This window comes from Conger conger, chromosome 1 (genome assembly GCF_963514075.1).
Source record: "Conger conger chromosome 1, fConCon1.1, whole genome shotgun sequence".
NCBI lineage: Eukaryota > Metazoa > Chordata > Actinopteri > Anguilliformes > Congridae > Conger > Conger conger.
The window spans coordinates 16,971,206-16,985,189 of NC_083760.1; the positions used below are offsets into that span (position 1 = coordinate 16,971,206).

A 13,984-nucleotide genomic window follows, 5' to 3' on the forward strand; every position below is an offset into this window, starting at 1 on the left:
AAGGCGACAGTAATGCAATTAACCACACATTGTGGTATGCGAGCATCTCTGCACACACAATGCATCAAACCTCTAAGTGGATAGGCTACAGCAGCACTTAATACAGCAGACTTAATACGTCTAAAAAAGTAATAAATACCTAATAAGGGGCTCACTGAGTGTATATGTGTGTCTGCGCACTTGTGTGTGTATGTGTGTATGTGTGTGTGTTCCTGTGTGTGCCCTGAGTGTGTGTGTGTGTGTGTGTGTGTGTGAAATTATGGGAGAATATCTGCGTACACCAGTGTGAGTCTGAGGCCATTACTCAGGATCGGGGAATGACAGCAGCTGCAGGGAGGGGGAGAGGAGAGAGAATAAGAGCAAGGAGGACAGTTGTGAAAACAGAGAAGCCAAACAAATTATCTTACAAGATCGTAAAAATGGCAGCCGGAGCACCGGCTAAATTGCTTCCCCAAAAAAAGGGTAGGGGTAATCCTAAAGAAAACAACTCTGCAAGACGAGGAAGAAGGGGGGGAGGAATCGGAGGTAAAAAAGCAAACAGACGGATGATTGGCAGGGCCGCGCCTCAGCCCCCGACCCCAGGCCCACTTCTCTGGGGATTAGAGCGGAGGAATTACAGAGGGGTGTGCCGGGGTTAACCCCACACCTCACCCACCGCTGCGCTCCGAGCAGAGAGGGGCTGTCACCGCGCCACCGAGCCTGGGGAAAGGTGAGCAGCCTGGCTCTCAGAGCCCAGCAGCCAGCCAGTGCCCTGAACCTGCAGGGCCTCCCACTCTCAGAGAGTGCCTCAATAAACTGTCTTTCATTGTGTGTGTGTGTGTGTGTGTGTGTAAGAGAGAGAGAGAGTGTGTGTGTGTGTGTGTGTGTGTAAGAGAGAGAGAGAGAGTATGTGTGTGTGTGTGTGTGTGTGAGAGAGAGAGTGAGAGCGAGTGTGTGTGTTTGTGTGTGTACGAGAGAGAGAGTGTGTGTGTGTGTGTCTGTGTGTAAGAGGGAGAGAGTGTGTTTGTATATGTGTGTGTGAGAGAGAGAGAGAGAGAGAGAGAGAGAGAGAGAGAGAGTGTGCGTGTCAGTGTGTAAGAGGGAGAGAGAGAGAGAGTGTGTGTGTCTGTGTGTTTGTGTGTGTCTGTGTGTAAGAGAGAGTGAGTGTGTGTGTGTGGCTGTGTGTGTAAGAGAGAGCGAGTTTGTGTGGGTGTGAGAGCTACTTGCACTATACAGAAATATGTGGCTATTCATATTGAGTAAGCATGTTTAATTTGAGCAAATTACAAACAGGTTGGAGAGAGGTGTAAAATAGGTTTTCTGGGAACTGTAAAAAAAAGTGAATGAATTACATTTTCAACTGACTAAGGGGGTCTTTCAGTGACAAGTGTCTCAGGGAACTCAAGTGTGGCTTGATCTGTGCCAAGTTTAAGTTAATGAATGTGAGTGAGACTTCCTAGACGTTAATGTGCAGACCCATGTGTGAAGGCGACGGCGAGATGGCTGAGGACTGATCAGTGGTGTCACTCTGCCCTCTGCTGAGAAAATGTGGAATTACACATTTACACATATTAGCATTTCATTAACGCTATCGCCACTGCGTAGGACTCTAATTTACATATTTTAAATCCAGGCTTTAAACAACATCATAGCTGACTCATCTTAGAGTTCATTATTTAAATCAAAAGGTTGAAATGATGTATTTATCTGTTTGCAGCTATAAGAGCAGATGGTATTTCTGGGCTAAGAAGCAGACAGCCAACATTTTGAGCCAGTTTCGCAACACAGATTAAGACTAAATGTAATTTTGAATGGAGATTCTGCATACAAAACTTAGTTTAGTTTGTGTCCATGAAACTGGCCCACAGAGCCCTCAGGACAGGAAATGACAAGAATCCTGGACAGAGCAACAGAGAGGTCAAGGTGCAGTCTATGCAAGGAGACTGTGCTGTTTTATGGAGGACAGGACAGGCATTTTTATACAAGACAGGCCCTGGTCCTGGGATGTGTAAGGACCGTGTTAAGAGCTTTGAAAGTTACGGCTTTCTTTCTTCTCGGGATTATAACTCTTCATCCGAAGCAGCTGGGAAAGAGATGGGGTGCTGAAATTTGGGGAAAGGGGTGAGAGGTCAGGGCTAACACCAATCGCGGCGAGCCTTTGATCCTGACACGTTACAGATTGACTGCGCTGCTCCACGCTCGCTGGGGCGGGGAGTGTGTGGCCGAGAGAGGGACGACGTGAAAAGATAAAATCAAAGACAGAGATGTGAGGGAAGAGAAGATAGAGAAGAGAGGGCGAGGGTTTACAGAAGCAGGGCAGCCGAAAGGGCTCTCCGGGGCAGCCGTTTGTACATTTGTGTGATTTACAGGGCCTCCGAGACTATCTTTCCCGAGAAAACTCCACTACACGGTCTGTTTGAAAGGTGAAAGAAGCACTTAGCGTAAATCAAGTCCCCAGCTCCAGCAGCCTCTGAGTCTATCAGCTCTCCCATCTCCCAGTTGTCCCCCTCCCTGGTGGAGAGCGGAGTAGCCCCACGTGGCTGTGCTCCTGCAGTGAGACAGCAGGATCCTGCGGAGTTCGGGATTAACACTCACAGAAGTGGTAAAACAGTTTCTGAGCGAAGATCAACAGAGCCTCAGAAGTTAGACTTGCGTATATATCTGTTTCAGTGTTGGCCAAAAATGTTACATGGTTTCCACGGTCACCCAATTTTTTCAGTTACTTTTCAGACAGGTTTGCTTCAGGCTGTTTTCATAGTTAAGACATACCTGTGTCACTTAGATCATCTTGCTTAGCGTACCTTTTCAAAAGAGCAACTTTTACTTTAACACTCATTTATACTGTAGCACCAACTCACATTTTATGGATGTACCTTCACATGTCTCTGTGGATATTTAGATATGCTAAAAGAGTACTCCCAAAAATCATTGTCAATTAGAATAATCTAAATGGCTATTTCATTTCTACCAAGCACTGAATAAATAATATATGCACATAAGATTGCTATGGTTTAGAACTCTTATTACATAACTGGAGATGTTAATTTGTCAAATTCATATTGAATTGGAAGTGGAAGCTACCATTGTCAGATTTATCAAATAGGCCTTAGTCCTCATCCTTGTTGTTATTTTAGCCCTTGAAACTGTACTTCCCTCTCGGGTCTTTCAGTGCACTTGTTCCTGGTGGTGGGTATGCACTTTGCAGTACGTCGCTCTGGATAAGAGCACCTGCCAAATGTCAATAGTGTAATGTAATGTAGTGGAAGCATGATGTGCCTTTGATCCAAGATTATTTTCTCAGTGAAGAGATTTGATAGATTCTGTAATAGTTGTTTGATGCTGAAACTGGGCTAATTCCCTTAACCTATACCTCAATGGCCAGGCTATGTCTCTCAGCACCTTCATAATGCCCACTCATTTGTAAGACCAATGCTTCTGCTATTCTATTCAACTAATGTATCTGATGACCACACCACTGTAACTGTTGACCCATTCAACTAATGAAGCCAACTATCTTACTACCCCATGGTGACCCTATTCAGCTAATGAAGCTGGCAGCCATACCATTGTAACCACTACCCTATTCAGGTAATTAAGCTGATGACCACTGTGACCACTATGACATTTAGGTAATGAAGCTAATGATCATACCACAGTGACCACCACCCTATTCAACGGATCACATAATTACCCAGTCCCAGTCCCAGCCATGCAAATACTGGAAAGTGGACATAGCAAGCCATGTGGGGCCAAGACAATCACAGTGGGTGTACAGTACTACCACAAAAGGGAACCAGAAAGGGTAAGGAGGATGGGTGCAGTCAGAAGTGATGTTGACTTTCATTTAAGGGAACATACAGTATGCCGGATAAAATTACTCTGATTATGAGCTAGAGGTATGCACTCCACATTAATACCAAAATGAACAATGTAGAGGGCCAATTACGTATAAACCCCAAATGGTGTGTTCATGTTCAAGTTACAGATGTAACGTAAACGGGCGTATGACGGCTATATAGACCACAGGTGACAAGATCCAAACCGAAAAGGACGCACATGCAAATTATTATATAACCTAGACAGCAGGAGGCGCTGTTTCCCTTCTTTGCAAAGAGGATGACAAATTGGTTCAACTTGGTTGTAAGGTTTTGTCGACTCGTCGGGTTGTGCAGATGCGAGACGCTGTAGGCTAATCCTATAGGGAGAGTTAAATGAAGTTAAAATCTGACTAAACAAATGAGCGCAAATACAAGGTCGAGTGTAGCCTGTTATTCAAACGTCAAGCATTAGGCTATACACCGAGAGTCAAACTGTTTTAAGTAGTTGCTACTCTACAGCGCTGCTCTCTTTGCGTTGTTGAATAGGTTATATTTCTTATTCACCGCTATGCGTAATGTTTGATATGAATCTAATGTCACAATTTCCTACATTTTCGACTGCACGTTAAATGTATTTGTTTGGATTTTTTCAAGTGGGGGGAATGGGCTTGTTCAGATTATGTCCTTTCATTTTTCTTTCAATTCACTTTACCTGCATCTCAGCTGTCAAAGCCAAACAGCGCGGTGCACTTCGGGAATAGCAGTCCTGGAGTATTTTCTTACTAAGTTTACGAACAATCGTCAGTGCTAAGGAAACTACAATTTCCAAGATATACTTGATTTATATTTTCCACATAGTTCTTTTTTTACAGGTTATAGGAGCACTAAAGAGAATAGCACAACTGTTCGACGAAGAGGAAGTCTGCCAGAATCTTGGAAGCATGGAATTAATGCCAAACCTGAAAATAAAAGTGCATCGGTAGCTGGAAGTAATTATCTGCATTAGTTTCGCAACCGTGAATGCTTGTCATTGATTCTTCAAAACTTACTTCCCCCTTCACGAAACCTGCACTGTCCTTCCTCATTAGTTTCTCTCTGCGGAACGTGTGAACTTAAGTAGTGACTAGCGCTATTCGGCGGCTGTATGCGACGAACACTCAGATTACACGCGCTGGACCAAGAGAGCGTGTTGGGGGCTTTAGGATTAAATTCTACTTTGGCTCAGTCCGCAAGAATTTTCCCATTGTGTCACTGGAATACAATCACAAGAGGAAAAACGCCAGAAAGATTAATTGCATTTACTTGAGATTTTAATGTTTAGGTTTAAATATCTTAATAAACAGGAGTAGATTAGGCTATGTTCTGTTATCTAAATTTGTGATTATTCATACGATAGGAAGATAATATGAAATTCAACGGGTACCTGAAGCTCAGGATTGGGGAGGCGGTGGACCTTAAGCCAACATCCACTTCTCTCCGACACTCCGTTATGTTTAACAAAACGTCTACATCTCTGGATCCCTACATTTTGGTCAAAGTGGACGGATGCAAAATCGGACAGACGCACACCAAGCAGAAGACAAACACGCCGACTTACAACGAAGAGTTTAGTCTCAACGTCAACGATGGAAGGAAAATTGAACTTGCGGTGTTTCACGATACCCCGATTGGATATGACGATTTCGTTGCCAACTGTAACATTCACTTCGAGGACCTGATCAAAACGTCCAACACAGAGGAAACCTTCGAAGGATGGGTGAGTTTCGGCGTTGAAGTCGTACTTCGAGAAATACCAGTTGGAATGTTACCAAATTCCTAAGGGTCGATTCATCATAAACTATGTTGAGATGTGAGATGTCATTACGACTGATTCGTTTATCAACGGCGCAGTTGTGTAGGCTACACTGTATCCCTTTCACTCTTCAAACCCTAGGTTTTTAATTCGCAACGTTTTTTCAAGGTACGAGTGCTAACGTTAGCTGTCACAAAATCACAAGCAAGCCCTGGTGTAAAATCCAACTCCACAGGGTTTGAAAAGACCAGCTACCAGCTGTTTCAAAATACAGCTTGAGCTGGTCAGACGATGTTGAATATGGACCTGGTGTAAAATGGTCAACACACTGTCGACCAGCTGTTTCAATACCTAGCTTGAGCTCTTTTTTTTTCAGCAGGGAGCCTTTGTCAACTCCAGGCGGGGTTTGCGTGCAGGTGATATAGCGTATGCATTTTGCTTGGTTGCCTAAGGTATTAGGGAAACAATGGGAGAACATTGCTGATTAATCTACAGAAAATAGCCACTCGATAATAGTGGCACTGTGACGGGTGGTGCTCTTGAGTGAGTGTAGGCCTGGATGCCTGGCTTGACCATGAAGAATTTGAACCCTGAACATATTAGTTTAAACATAAAAGTAGTTTCTGAAAAAGCACTGCAACGTGGCCTTGTTCGGCTTCTGTGATGTTGTTTAGCTGTCCTTTCCAGGGCATTATTTATTTGGCCCTTGGTTCCAACAGAAGGTTTTTCATCTCTCTGCTGTGGATGCTCTGTACCTCCTCTTTGGGGCTTTGTGTAGTGTTGATGGTTGGATGGACTTTTCTAGAGTCCCAAATTAGAGAGTGCCATCAGTGCTCATTAACCACAGACTCATTATTCTGGTGTCCCGACCTCCACCTGCAGTATTTGAGTAGCAACACTTTATGTGCTACTAAAAACCACAGGCTGCAAGGACCATGCATCTGCAGGGCATATAGGTTTTATTATTGCATAAGAGACGTGTGCAAGGGCATATACGTTTATTATGCAAATTTAGCAGTCCATTTTCAAGTGATGAGATGGTCATTTAAGAATGTTGGTTGTGATCACATTTTTTTGCTTTCTGAAGGCTGTGGCTAGGCTTTCAGTTTCTGAAATACAAGGAGACAGAAACTCAAAAATACTGCCAGAGGCCTTTCTGATTTTAGGCAGTGTGTTTGCAACATTCTCTGTTGGCGCTCATCAACAGGTATTTTGTCCATTAAATTACTGGAAGGAAGAGTCTCTTGAGACGATCATTGGAGACTGTGTAGACCTGTGGAAGCTGCTACACCTGTCCATCTGCACATGTAGTTATGACAGGAATGATGGGCGTCTACAGCAGAGGACAGGGGCCAGCCCTACAAAAAAAAAAAAAAAAGTCTGTCGTAACAAGTGTTTTCATCTAAGACTTAGGCTTAAAATCTTGAGTGGAAAACATTTGCTTGTCTTAAGATACTGTTTGCTTAACAAGCACATTTTTTACATTTGCTGATTGAAAGGAGTCAGACTTTCCTGCCTCATTGGTAAGATTTATTTCGCAAAAGAGTAAAATAAAACTTACAAATAAATATAAGACTAAAATGCTTACTTCCTGCAGTTATGCACTCATTCCCGTCAGGGAGTCAAGGGGAAGGTTGTGTAATACAATCTGTCCTTTAATATATCATAGTATTAAAATTTTAATTTGCTAGTTTATTCACTCATTCCAAATATCGATAAAGAGAAAATCAGCGGCATGTGGTGCCAAAGTGCATTTGGTTGATACTGTCCCAGTCCTTCAGTGAAGAGAATTGGATCTCTGCATTTGGGAAACTGTCAAACAGTTATTTGTAAAATGCATTTTATTAAAACTCTTTCTGAAGATGTCACTTGTGCTGTTCTGTGCTATGGCGCCATTTTGTGTAAAACGTGTGGTTATTTGTGACATGTTTTGTGTCTCATGGGACTTAACACTCTGTGTCACCCCCGTGGTGTAGTATTTTGCATGTACCCAGAAGAGTACATGAATCTGTTTTTTTTTGGCTTGTGGATAACTGAATAAGGCATAACTTTCCAGCTGAAGTATCTGACTATCTTGCCATAAAGCTTAACATGAAAAGGTAACCTTGTAGCAAAGTAGGCCGTTATGAACGATAAAGGAATTTTGCTTTGAGAAGCTGAGCTCTTTTCAGTTCGGCCATACAGATCACGTGTGGCAAAAGTCTAAACTCTTTTTTTCATTCTCTCTTTAAATTCTTGCTTCCACTATAGCAAGTCCTAGCATGCAATCAAATGTGTTATTGAAGTATTCCCAGTGTAATGCCAGAGGGCTTTCTCTCAGAGTTCCCTCACTTAGGCATAGTTCTCCTGCGCATTCTCCTTGCAGTTCTCTCCTCTTGTGAGTGGGAAATATTATTCCCTCTGTACCCACTGGGGCCCCAGGCTCCACTGATTTGTTAATTCTTCATAATCTGGTAGGATAAATGCAGATTACAGTATTTACTATTTATCTTTCTTCCATGGCAGAGAGAATTTGCAGAATTGAAAAGAAAGATTTTGGTTTAGTGTTTGTTGAATTATTGCAGTGGTCATAAGGGCTGCATCAAAAACTAAAAGTGCTCCAGATGTAACAATAGAATTGTCAGTACATTCTGATTTCTGCTAATATTTGAAGTATTATTTGGATGATAGCATATGGTGAATTAGCATGAGCATTTTAGCATAAGCAGCTGAAGCAAGACTCATTAATATCCAATAGAATTTTGTGGTGGTGGGGGGGAGGGTCCTCTTCCTTTCTAAACCTCCCCCTACTTAACGGTCCCAGCCCTTATGTCCGTCTACTCCTCAGCTAACACATTCAGATCATTACTGTATCTACCGTGTCTCATTACTGTAAAGACCACAGTCCAAATCTTCCCTAAATGTTTGTCTTCCTTTTTCAGAATGCAACTATTTATATCTGAGATGTTGTTCCCAAAAGCAAAAGTTTAACACCCTACTTCAGTGCCCCACCTTGAGGGGACATCTTGGGTTAAAAACTGTAGTTGAATGTCTGCCTTTGGCGAGTACCTGTTTCTCATTTCTGCATTGAGCTCCCGCTCATTGCCGTATTTGCGGAGGTGAGTGAAGTTTTGAGGACAAGAATAGCTCGGACCAGAGGCACTGAGTCATAACAATGCTGTCACATCTCCCTGGGCTTCTGTTCCCCATGTGACGGCTGTAGTGCCTCCTGCCCACTCCTCTGTCTGCAGTGGGCTGAAGTTTCCACCCCACACTTTCCACTCTGAGCCCACTGTGTGAGCGTATGATACTGTGTGCACTGGAGCAGAAGTCACAGTTATAGCTTCAGTGTTTCGCTCAGGTTGGTGGTCCTGGTGCTCTTTGGTGCTCTTTGAAGCCTGTGGACTGTGGGCGTGTTTCCCCACATGTGGCATGGATTGAACGAGGATGTTCTGAAAACATTCCTTAGGGATTTTTGTCCACCCTGACCCGGTAGCATCACACAGTTCAGCTGCACATTCATGCTGAGAACCTCCAGATCCACCTCATTCCAAAGGTCATTGCCATTGTTTGTACATCCACCAGCATTTGGATCTGTGGATTCATGCTGTTTGTGCCAAGTTCTGACCATACCCTCTGTATGTCACAGCAGAAATAAAGATTCGTCAGATCAGGCAATGTTTTTCCGAATCCAGTCATCCAGTTTTGGTGATCACATGCCCCCTGTTGCCTCATCTTCCTGCTCTTAGCTGATGGCAGTTGAAACCGAGGTGGTCTTCTCCTGCTACTTTCAGAGATGCCCTACTGCACGCTATTTTTGTAAAACGCTATTATTTGAGCATTTATGGCCTTTCTGTTAGCTTGAACAAGCCTGCACATTCTCCTCTGACCTCATTAACAAAGTGTTAACAGAACTGCCACTCACGGGGTGTTCGCAACATTCTCCCTTATCTGTAAACTCTGATGTGCATGAAAATCCAGGAGGGAAGCAGTTTCTGTATGTCCACATTTATATATGTGTATATTCTGTATTTTGTATATTACATTACTGTACAAAGCAGATGCTTTTATCCAATGTGATGTAGAATAGATGTGTGCCAGAGGTCAAAGTAAGAACAACAGAACACTGGTCAGATAAGTTACAATTCGCATAAAGGACCAGTTGTCTACAGCCAGCCATGAACATCATATCTACTTCACAAGGTAAACATAGGCTAGCTCATTAGGCATGGTATGTGAGACTAGAAGCAAAGGCATGACACAAGAGATATCATAAAAAAATATATAGATACAAATTTGGCACAACAGTGCCATATGAACATCCAAAGTATAACAAAACAGGTCAGAAAGAGCAATGCACAAGTTGTTTATGAAGTCTAGATTAGGTAGTAGTCTAGGTATGTACACACACACACACACACACGCACACATGTACACACACACACAGAGTGCTGTGTTTAGAGCCTTTCAATGAAACGCACAATCAGGCACGCATAATTCTAATAAATATGGCACCCCATGGCCATGGCTTCCTGAATGCACATTTGTTCTTTTTTGACACTTCTTTTCGGCACGCTTCAGCAATTGGGGCTCCATAGCTTAGAGATGACATCTGGGTGTCACAGACCAGTAGTGCGAACACAATGAGTTTTTATTTTTTTATTTATTTTTTGTTCAAAATTACACTGATGGAGTGAGATAAAAAGGAAGGGGGCAGAGGCATCTGGTGATTTATTCACCTGCCCACAGGTTTCCATTGTGAGCAGAGATGTTCAAAGGTGTGAACGGGCACCTTTTTCTCTCTTTTTTTCTCTCTCAGCTTCTGCTTTCTCTGTGTTTTTTCTCTGGCTTTAAGCTGGTCACAAAGCTAAGACCTTTCTTCCAGAGTAGTCCTAGCCCAGCGGTGGCTGTAATGCTGAAAGCTTGCACAGACATGTTGTAGGTAGTGTAATCAGTTGTTGTTATTTTGCAGTGATCCACAGTTGGCAGTTTTGAATCGTTAATTAAAAGTGTTCAGCTCAATGGCCTTGTGGAGTACTTCCTATGCAAAACTCATGGCATTTATAACAGCTAGCTGAGCCAGACCAACCTGCTCTCCATTCTTCTTCTCTTGACATCACTGACATTCCACATGTATTACTACATTACTGCATGCATTCACACACACACACACACACACACACACACACACACAGACACACACAGACACACACGCACACACACGCACACACACACACACACGCACGCACACAGAGACACACACACACACACACACTCAGAAGTGGCAGGTTGGATGTAACAGACTTAAGCTTGAAATAACTACAGTATACACTCACTGAGCACTTTATTAGGAACATTTTTACTTTATTACACCTACTTATTCATCCGATTATCTAATCAGCCAATTGTGTGGCAGCAGTGCAATGCATACGGTCATGTAGATACAGCTCAGGTGCTTCAGTTAATGTTCACATCAACCATCAGAATGGGGAAAAGATACAATCTAAGTGACTTTGACCGTGGAATGATTGTTGGTGGCAGACAGGGTGGTTTGAGTATCTCAGAAACTGCTGATCGCCTGGGATTTTCATGCACACTAGAATGGTCCAAAAACAAAAGAAATTGCAGTGAGCAGCAGTTCTGCAGACAGAAACGTCTTGTTAATGAGACTTGTCAGAGGAGAATGGCCAGACTGTTCAAAGCTGACAGGAAGGTGACAGTAATACAAAAAACCGCACATAACTACTGTGGTATGCAGAAGAGCATCTCTGAGCACACAACGCATCGTAACTCTAAGTGGACAGGCTACAGCAGTAGAAGTAATAAATACCTAATAAAGTGCCTTGTGAGTGTATAGTGTATGGAGCTTTCCTCACCCCCTCCCCTCTCCTATCCACCCTCAAATTTTCCACAGTCCCTCTGTGAGAAGGAGGCTTAACAAGCATCATATAATAAGGCTTAAGATCTTTTTTTTTCTTTCTATCAAGTAGAAAATATTAGTTTGTTTTAAGTTACTGTTTGCTTCACATGAGAAAAAATGTCTCTGACTCCACTGCTTTAATGTTGTCTGATGAGACACTACCCTGAACGTCACTGTCAGCAGGTGGGCTTTGATAAGAGCCCCACTTCTCTCGCCCCTGGACAGTGAGAGCGACAGGTGATGCAGGTTCACAGACTCCGGGTGCTGTGTCTTCACCCTGCTCTCAGGCAGCCTCAGGGTTAACAGCATGTTTAACCCTTTGAGGAGTTGGCTTTTTGGAATGTTCTAGAACTCCATGGTCTTCAATTACCGGCTGTGATTGTGACATCAGCGTTGGAACATTCTCCTTGCATATTTGAACCGCCTTCTCATCACATAGTTTCCATCTTAAATGGTTAATTCAGTTCAGAAACGCAGCAAACAGCCACTGTACAGTGTAAAAGTATGCATGCCTGTGTGTCTTACATGCATGTGTACGTATGTGCTCCCATTGTTTTTCGAGTAACAAAGGAAAGGTCATTTCTCAGAATGTCACATCGCCTCGTCTCCCTCACGATACAATCTCCTCTCTATTCTGGATGAACTGGTTTAAGTTGCTTTTGGCGCTGTTTTCCTGTCTATCAGTGTGCGATAAGGACTGACCTGTGGTTTGCAGCATCACAGTGTTTACTACAGGGAGCCAAGGCTGGTTAATTGGACTGGTGTGTCTGTCTGAGATAGATACTGGACGGAGACCATTGGCATTTCCATTTAAAATGCCTTCCAGTAACTAGCTCCTGTGCTGTGAAGGCTCTCTTACCTTTTCCTCATACCTGGGTGAGCTTAAAAACCTCCCTTTGAATGCAGGTTTTCCCCTGCCCGTTGTGCGCTAACAGTGCTGTTTCCTGTTTGTTTCCTGTGTTTGTGTGCAGCTGGACTTGGAGCCTGAGGGCAAGGTGTACATTGTGATCTCTCTCACCGGCTCCTTCGTCGACGGTAAGACTCCTCACTCCCCTGCACCATCCTTATCGCCGCCCTCACACCCTGCCGAAGTGACCCCAATCCTGTACTGCATACTGACCTACCACGCTGCAAAACCGTGGTTGTGAGAGTGAGAGTGAGAGTGAGAGTGAGAGTGTGAGTGTGAGTGTGAGTGTGAGTGTGAGTGTGAGTGTGAGTGTGAGTGTGAGTGTGAGTGAGAGTGAGAGTGAGAGTGAGAGTGAGAGTGAGAGTGAGAGTGAGAGTGAGAGTGTGAGTGTGAGTGTGAGTGAGAGTGAGAGTGTGAGTGAGAGTGAGAGTGAGAGTGAGAGTGAGAGTGAGAGTGAGAGTGAGAGTGAGAGTGAGAGTGAGAGTGAGAGTGAGAGTGAGAGTGAGAGTGAGAGTGAGAGTGTCAATCGCCGTTGGTGTGTGAGTGTGTGTATGAATGGGTGAATGAGAAGCATCAATTGTACAGCGCTTTGGATAAAGGCGCTATATAAATGCCAACCATTTACCATTTACCAAAACCTGACTGTAGAAAATAGTAGAAAAAGTAGAAAATACAGATGGGTGCAAAAATTTGGCCACCTCTGGTTTAAGTGTCTGATACAATTAATCTTCAAAAAATGTATTTCTTTATTTTCATTTTTTACTGTTTATAAATTATTTAAAAAAATTAAAAGGGCAAAGGTTTGTAGAGAAGAACACCTTGCCAACTGTTAAGCATGGAGATGGATCCATTTGGAGTTGTGTGAAAGCTGGGGCCACAGGAAATATTGTGTCAGTGGAAGGAAGACTGCATTCCATCAAATATCAAGAAATTCTAGAGGCTAATATTCAAAGATCAGTCCAGTTGATTAGACTAAGCAGGAGACAATCCTCCCCTGGAGCAATGCAGGGTTAAGGGCCAAACGGCTGTGGGGATCTTATTGTGGCTACACCGGGATTAGAACCAGCGACCTTGCATGTCCCAGTCACCTTGACCACTATGCTACAGTCCCCAGACTTTAATATTATTGAAAATCTCTGGAGAGATCTCAAACATGCTGAAGAATATTTTGAAGTTAGAGGTGTTCTGCCTGGAAGAAAGGGGAAAAATTCCAAAGGCGGGAATTGAAAGACTTAGGTGGCTACTGGATACGTTGACAGGCTGTAATAGTTGCCCGAGAAGAATACTAAATGGCTGGGTTCCTAAACATTAGCACATTTTAAAACTGTGAAAAAATTACAATAAAAAGTAATCTTGCTTTAAAATCAGAAGAAATGTGTCATGTTTAACATTGTACTATTTAGAGGTCAGGATGGCTTCTGTTCACTTTGATATTAATTGTCAAGGCTTTTTGGCCAGGGGTGCCCAAATGTGTGCACACCGCTGTATTAGCCTGTTTTTAAGTTAATATTTGACATTGTTATTGGCAAATATTTGCTTATTCCATTGGCAAATCTTGAGATGGGCTTTGCTAGAAAAGTGCCTGACCT

At 43.2% G+C, this 13,984-nt stretch overlaps 1 protein-coding gene across 1 annotated transcript in view; it reads left to right on the top strand.

Moving 5' to 3' along the window:
* Positions 1 to 4,681: 4,681 nt before the first annotated feature.
* prkcha (protein kinase C, eta, a) overlaps positions 4,682 to 13,984 on the top strand; it is a 46,124-nt gene continuing 36,821 nt past the window's right edge. The window contains exons 1-2 of the mRNA XM_061234630.1: positions 4,682 to 5,553; positions 12,460 to 12,523. Coding sequence (XP_061090614.1) covers positions 5,203 to 5,553; positions 12,460 to 12,523 — 415 coding nt within the window. The 5' untranslated portion in view covers positions 4,682 to 5,202. The remainder of the gene's footprint in view (positions 5,554 to 12,459; positions 12,524 to 13,984) is intronic.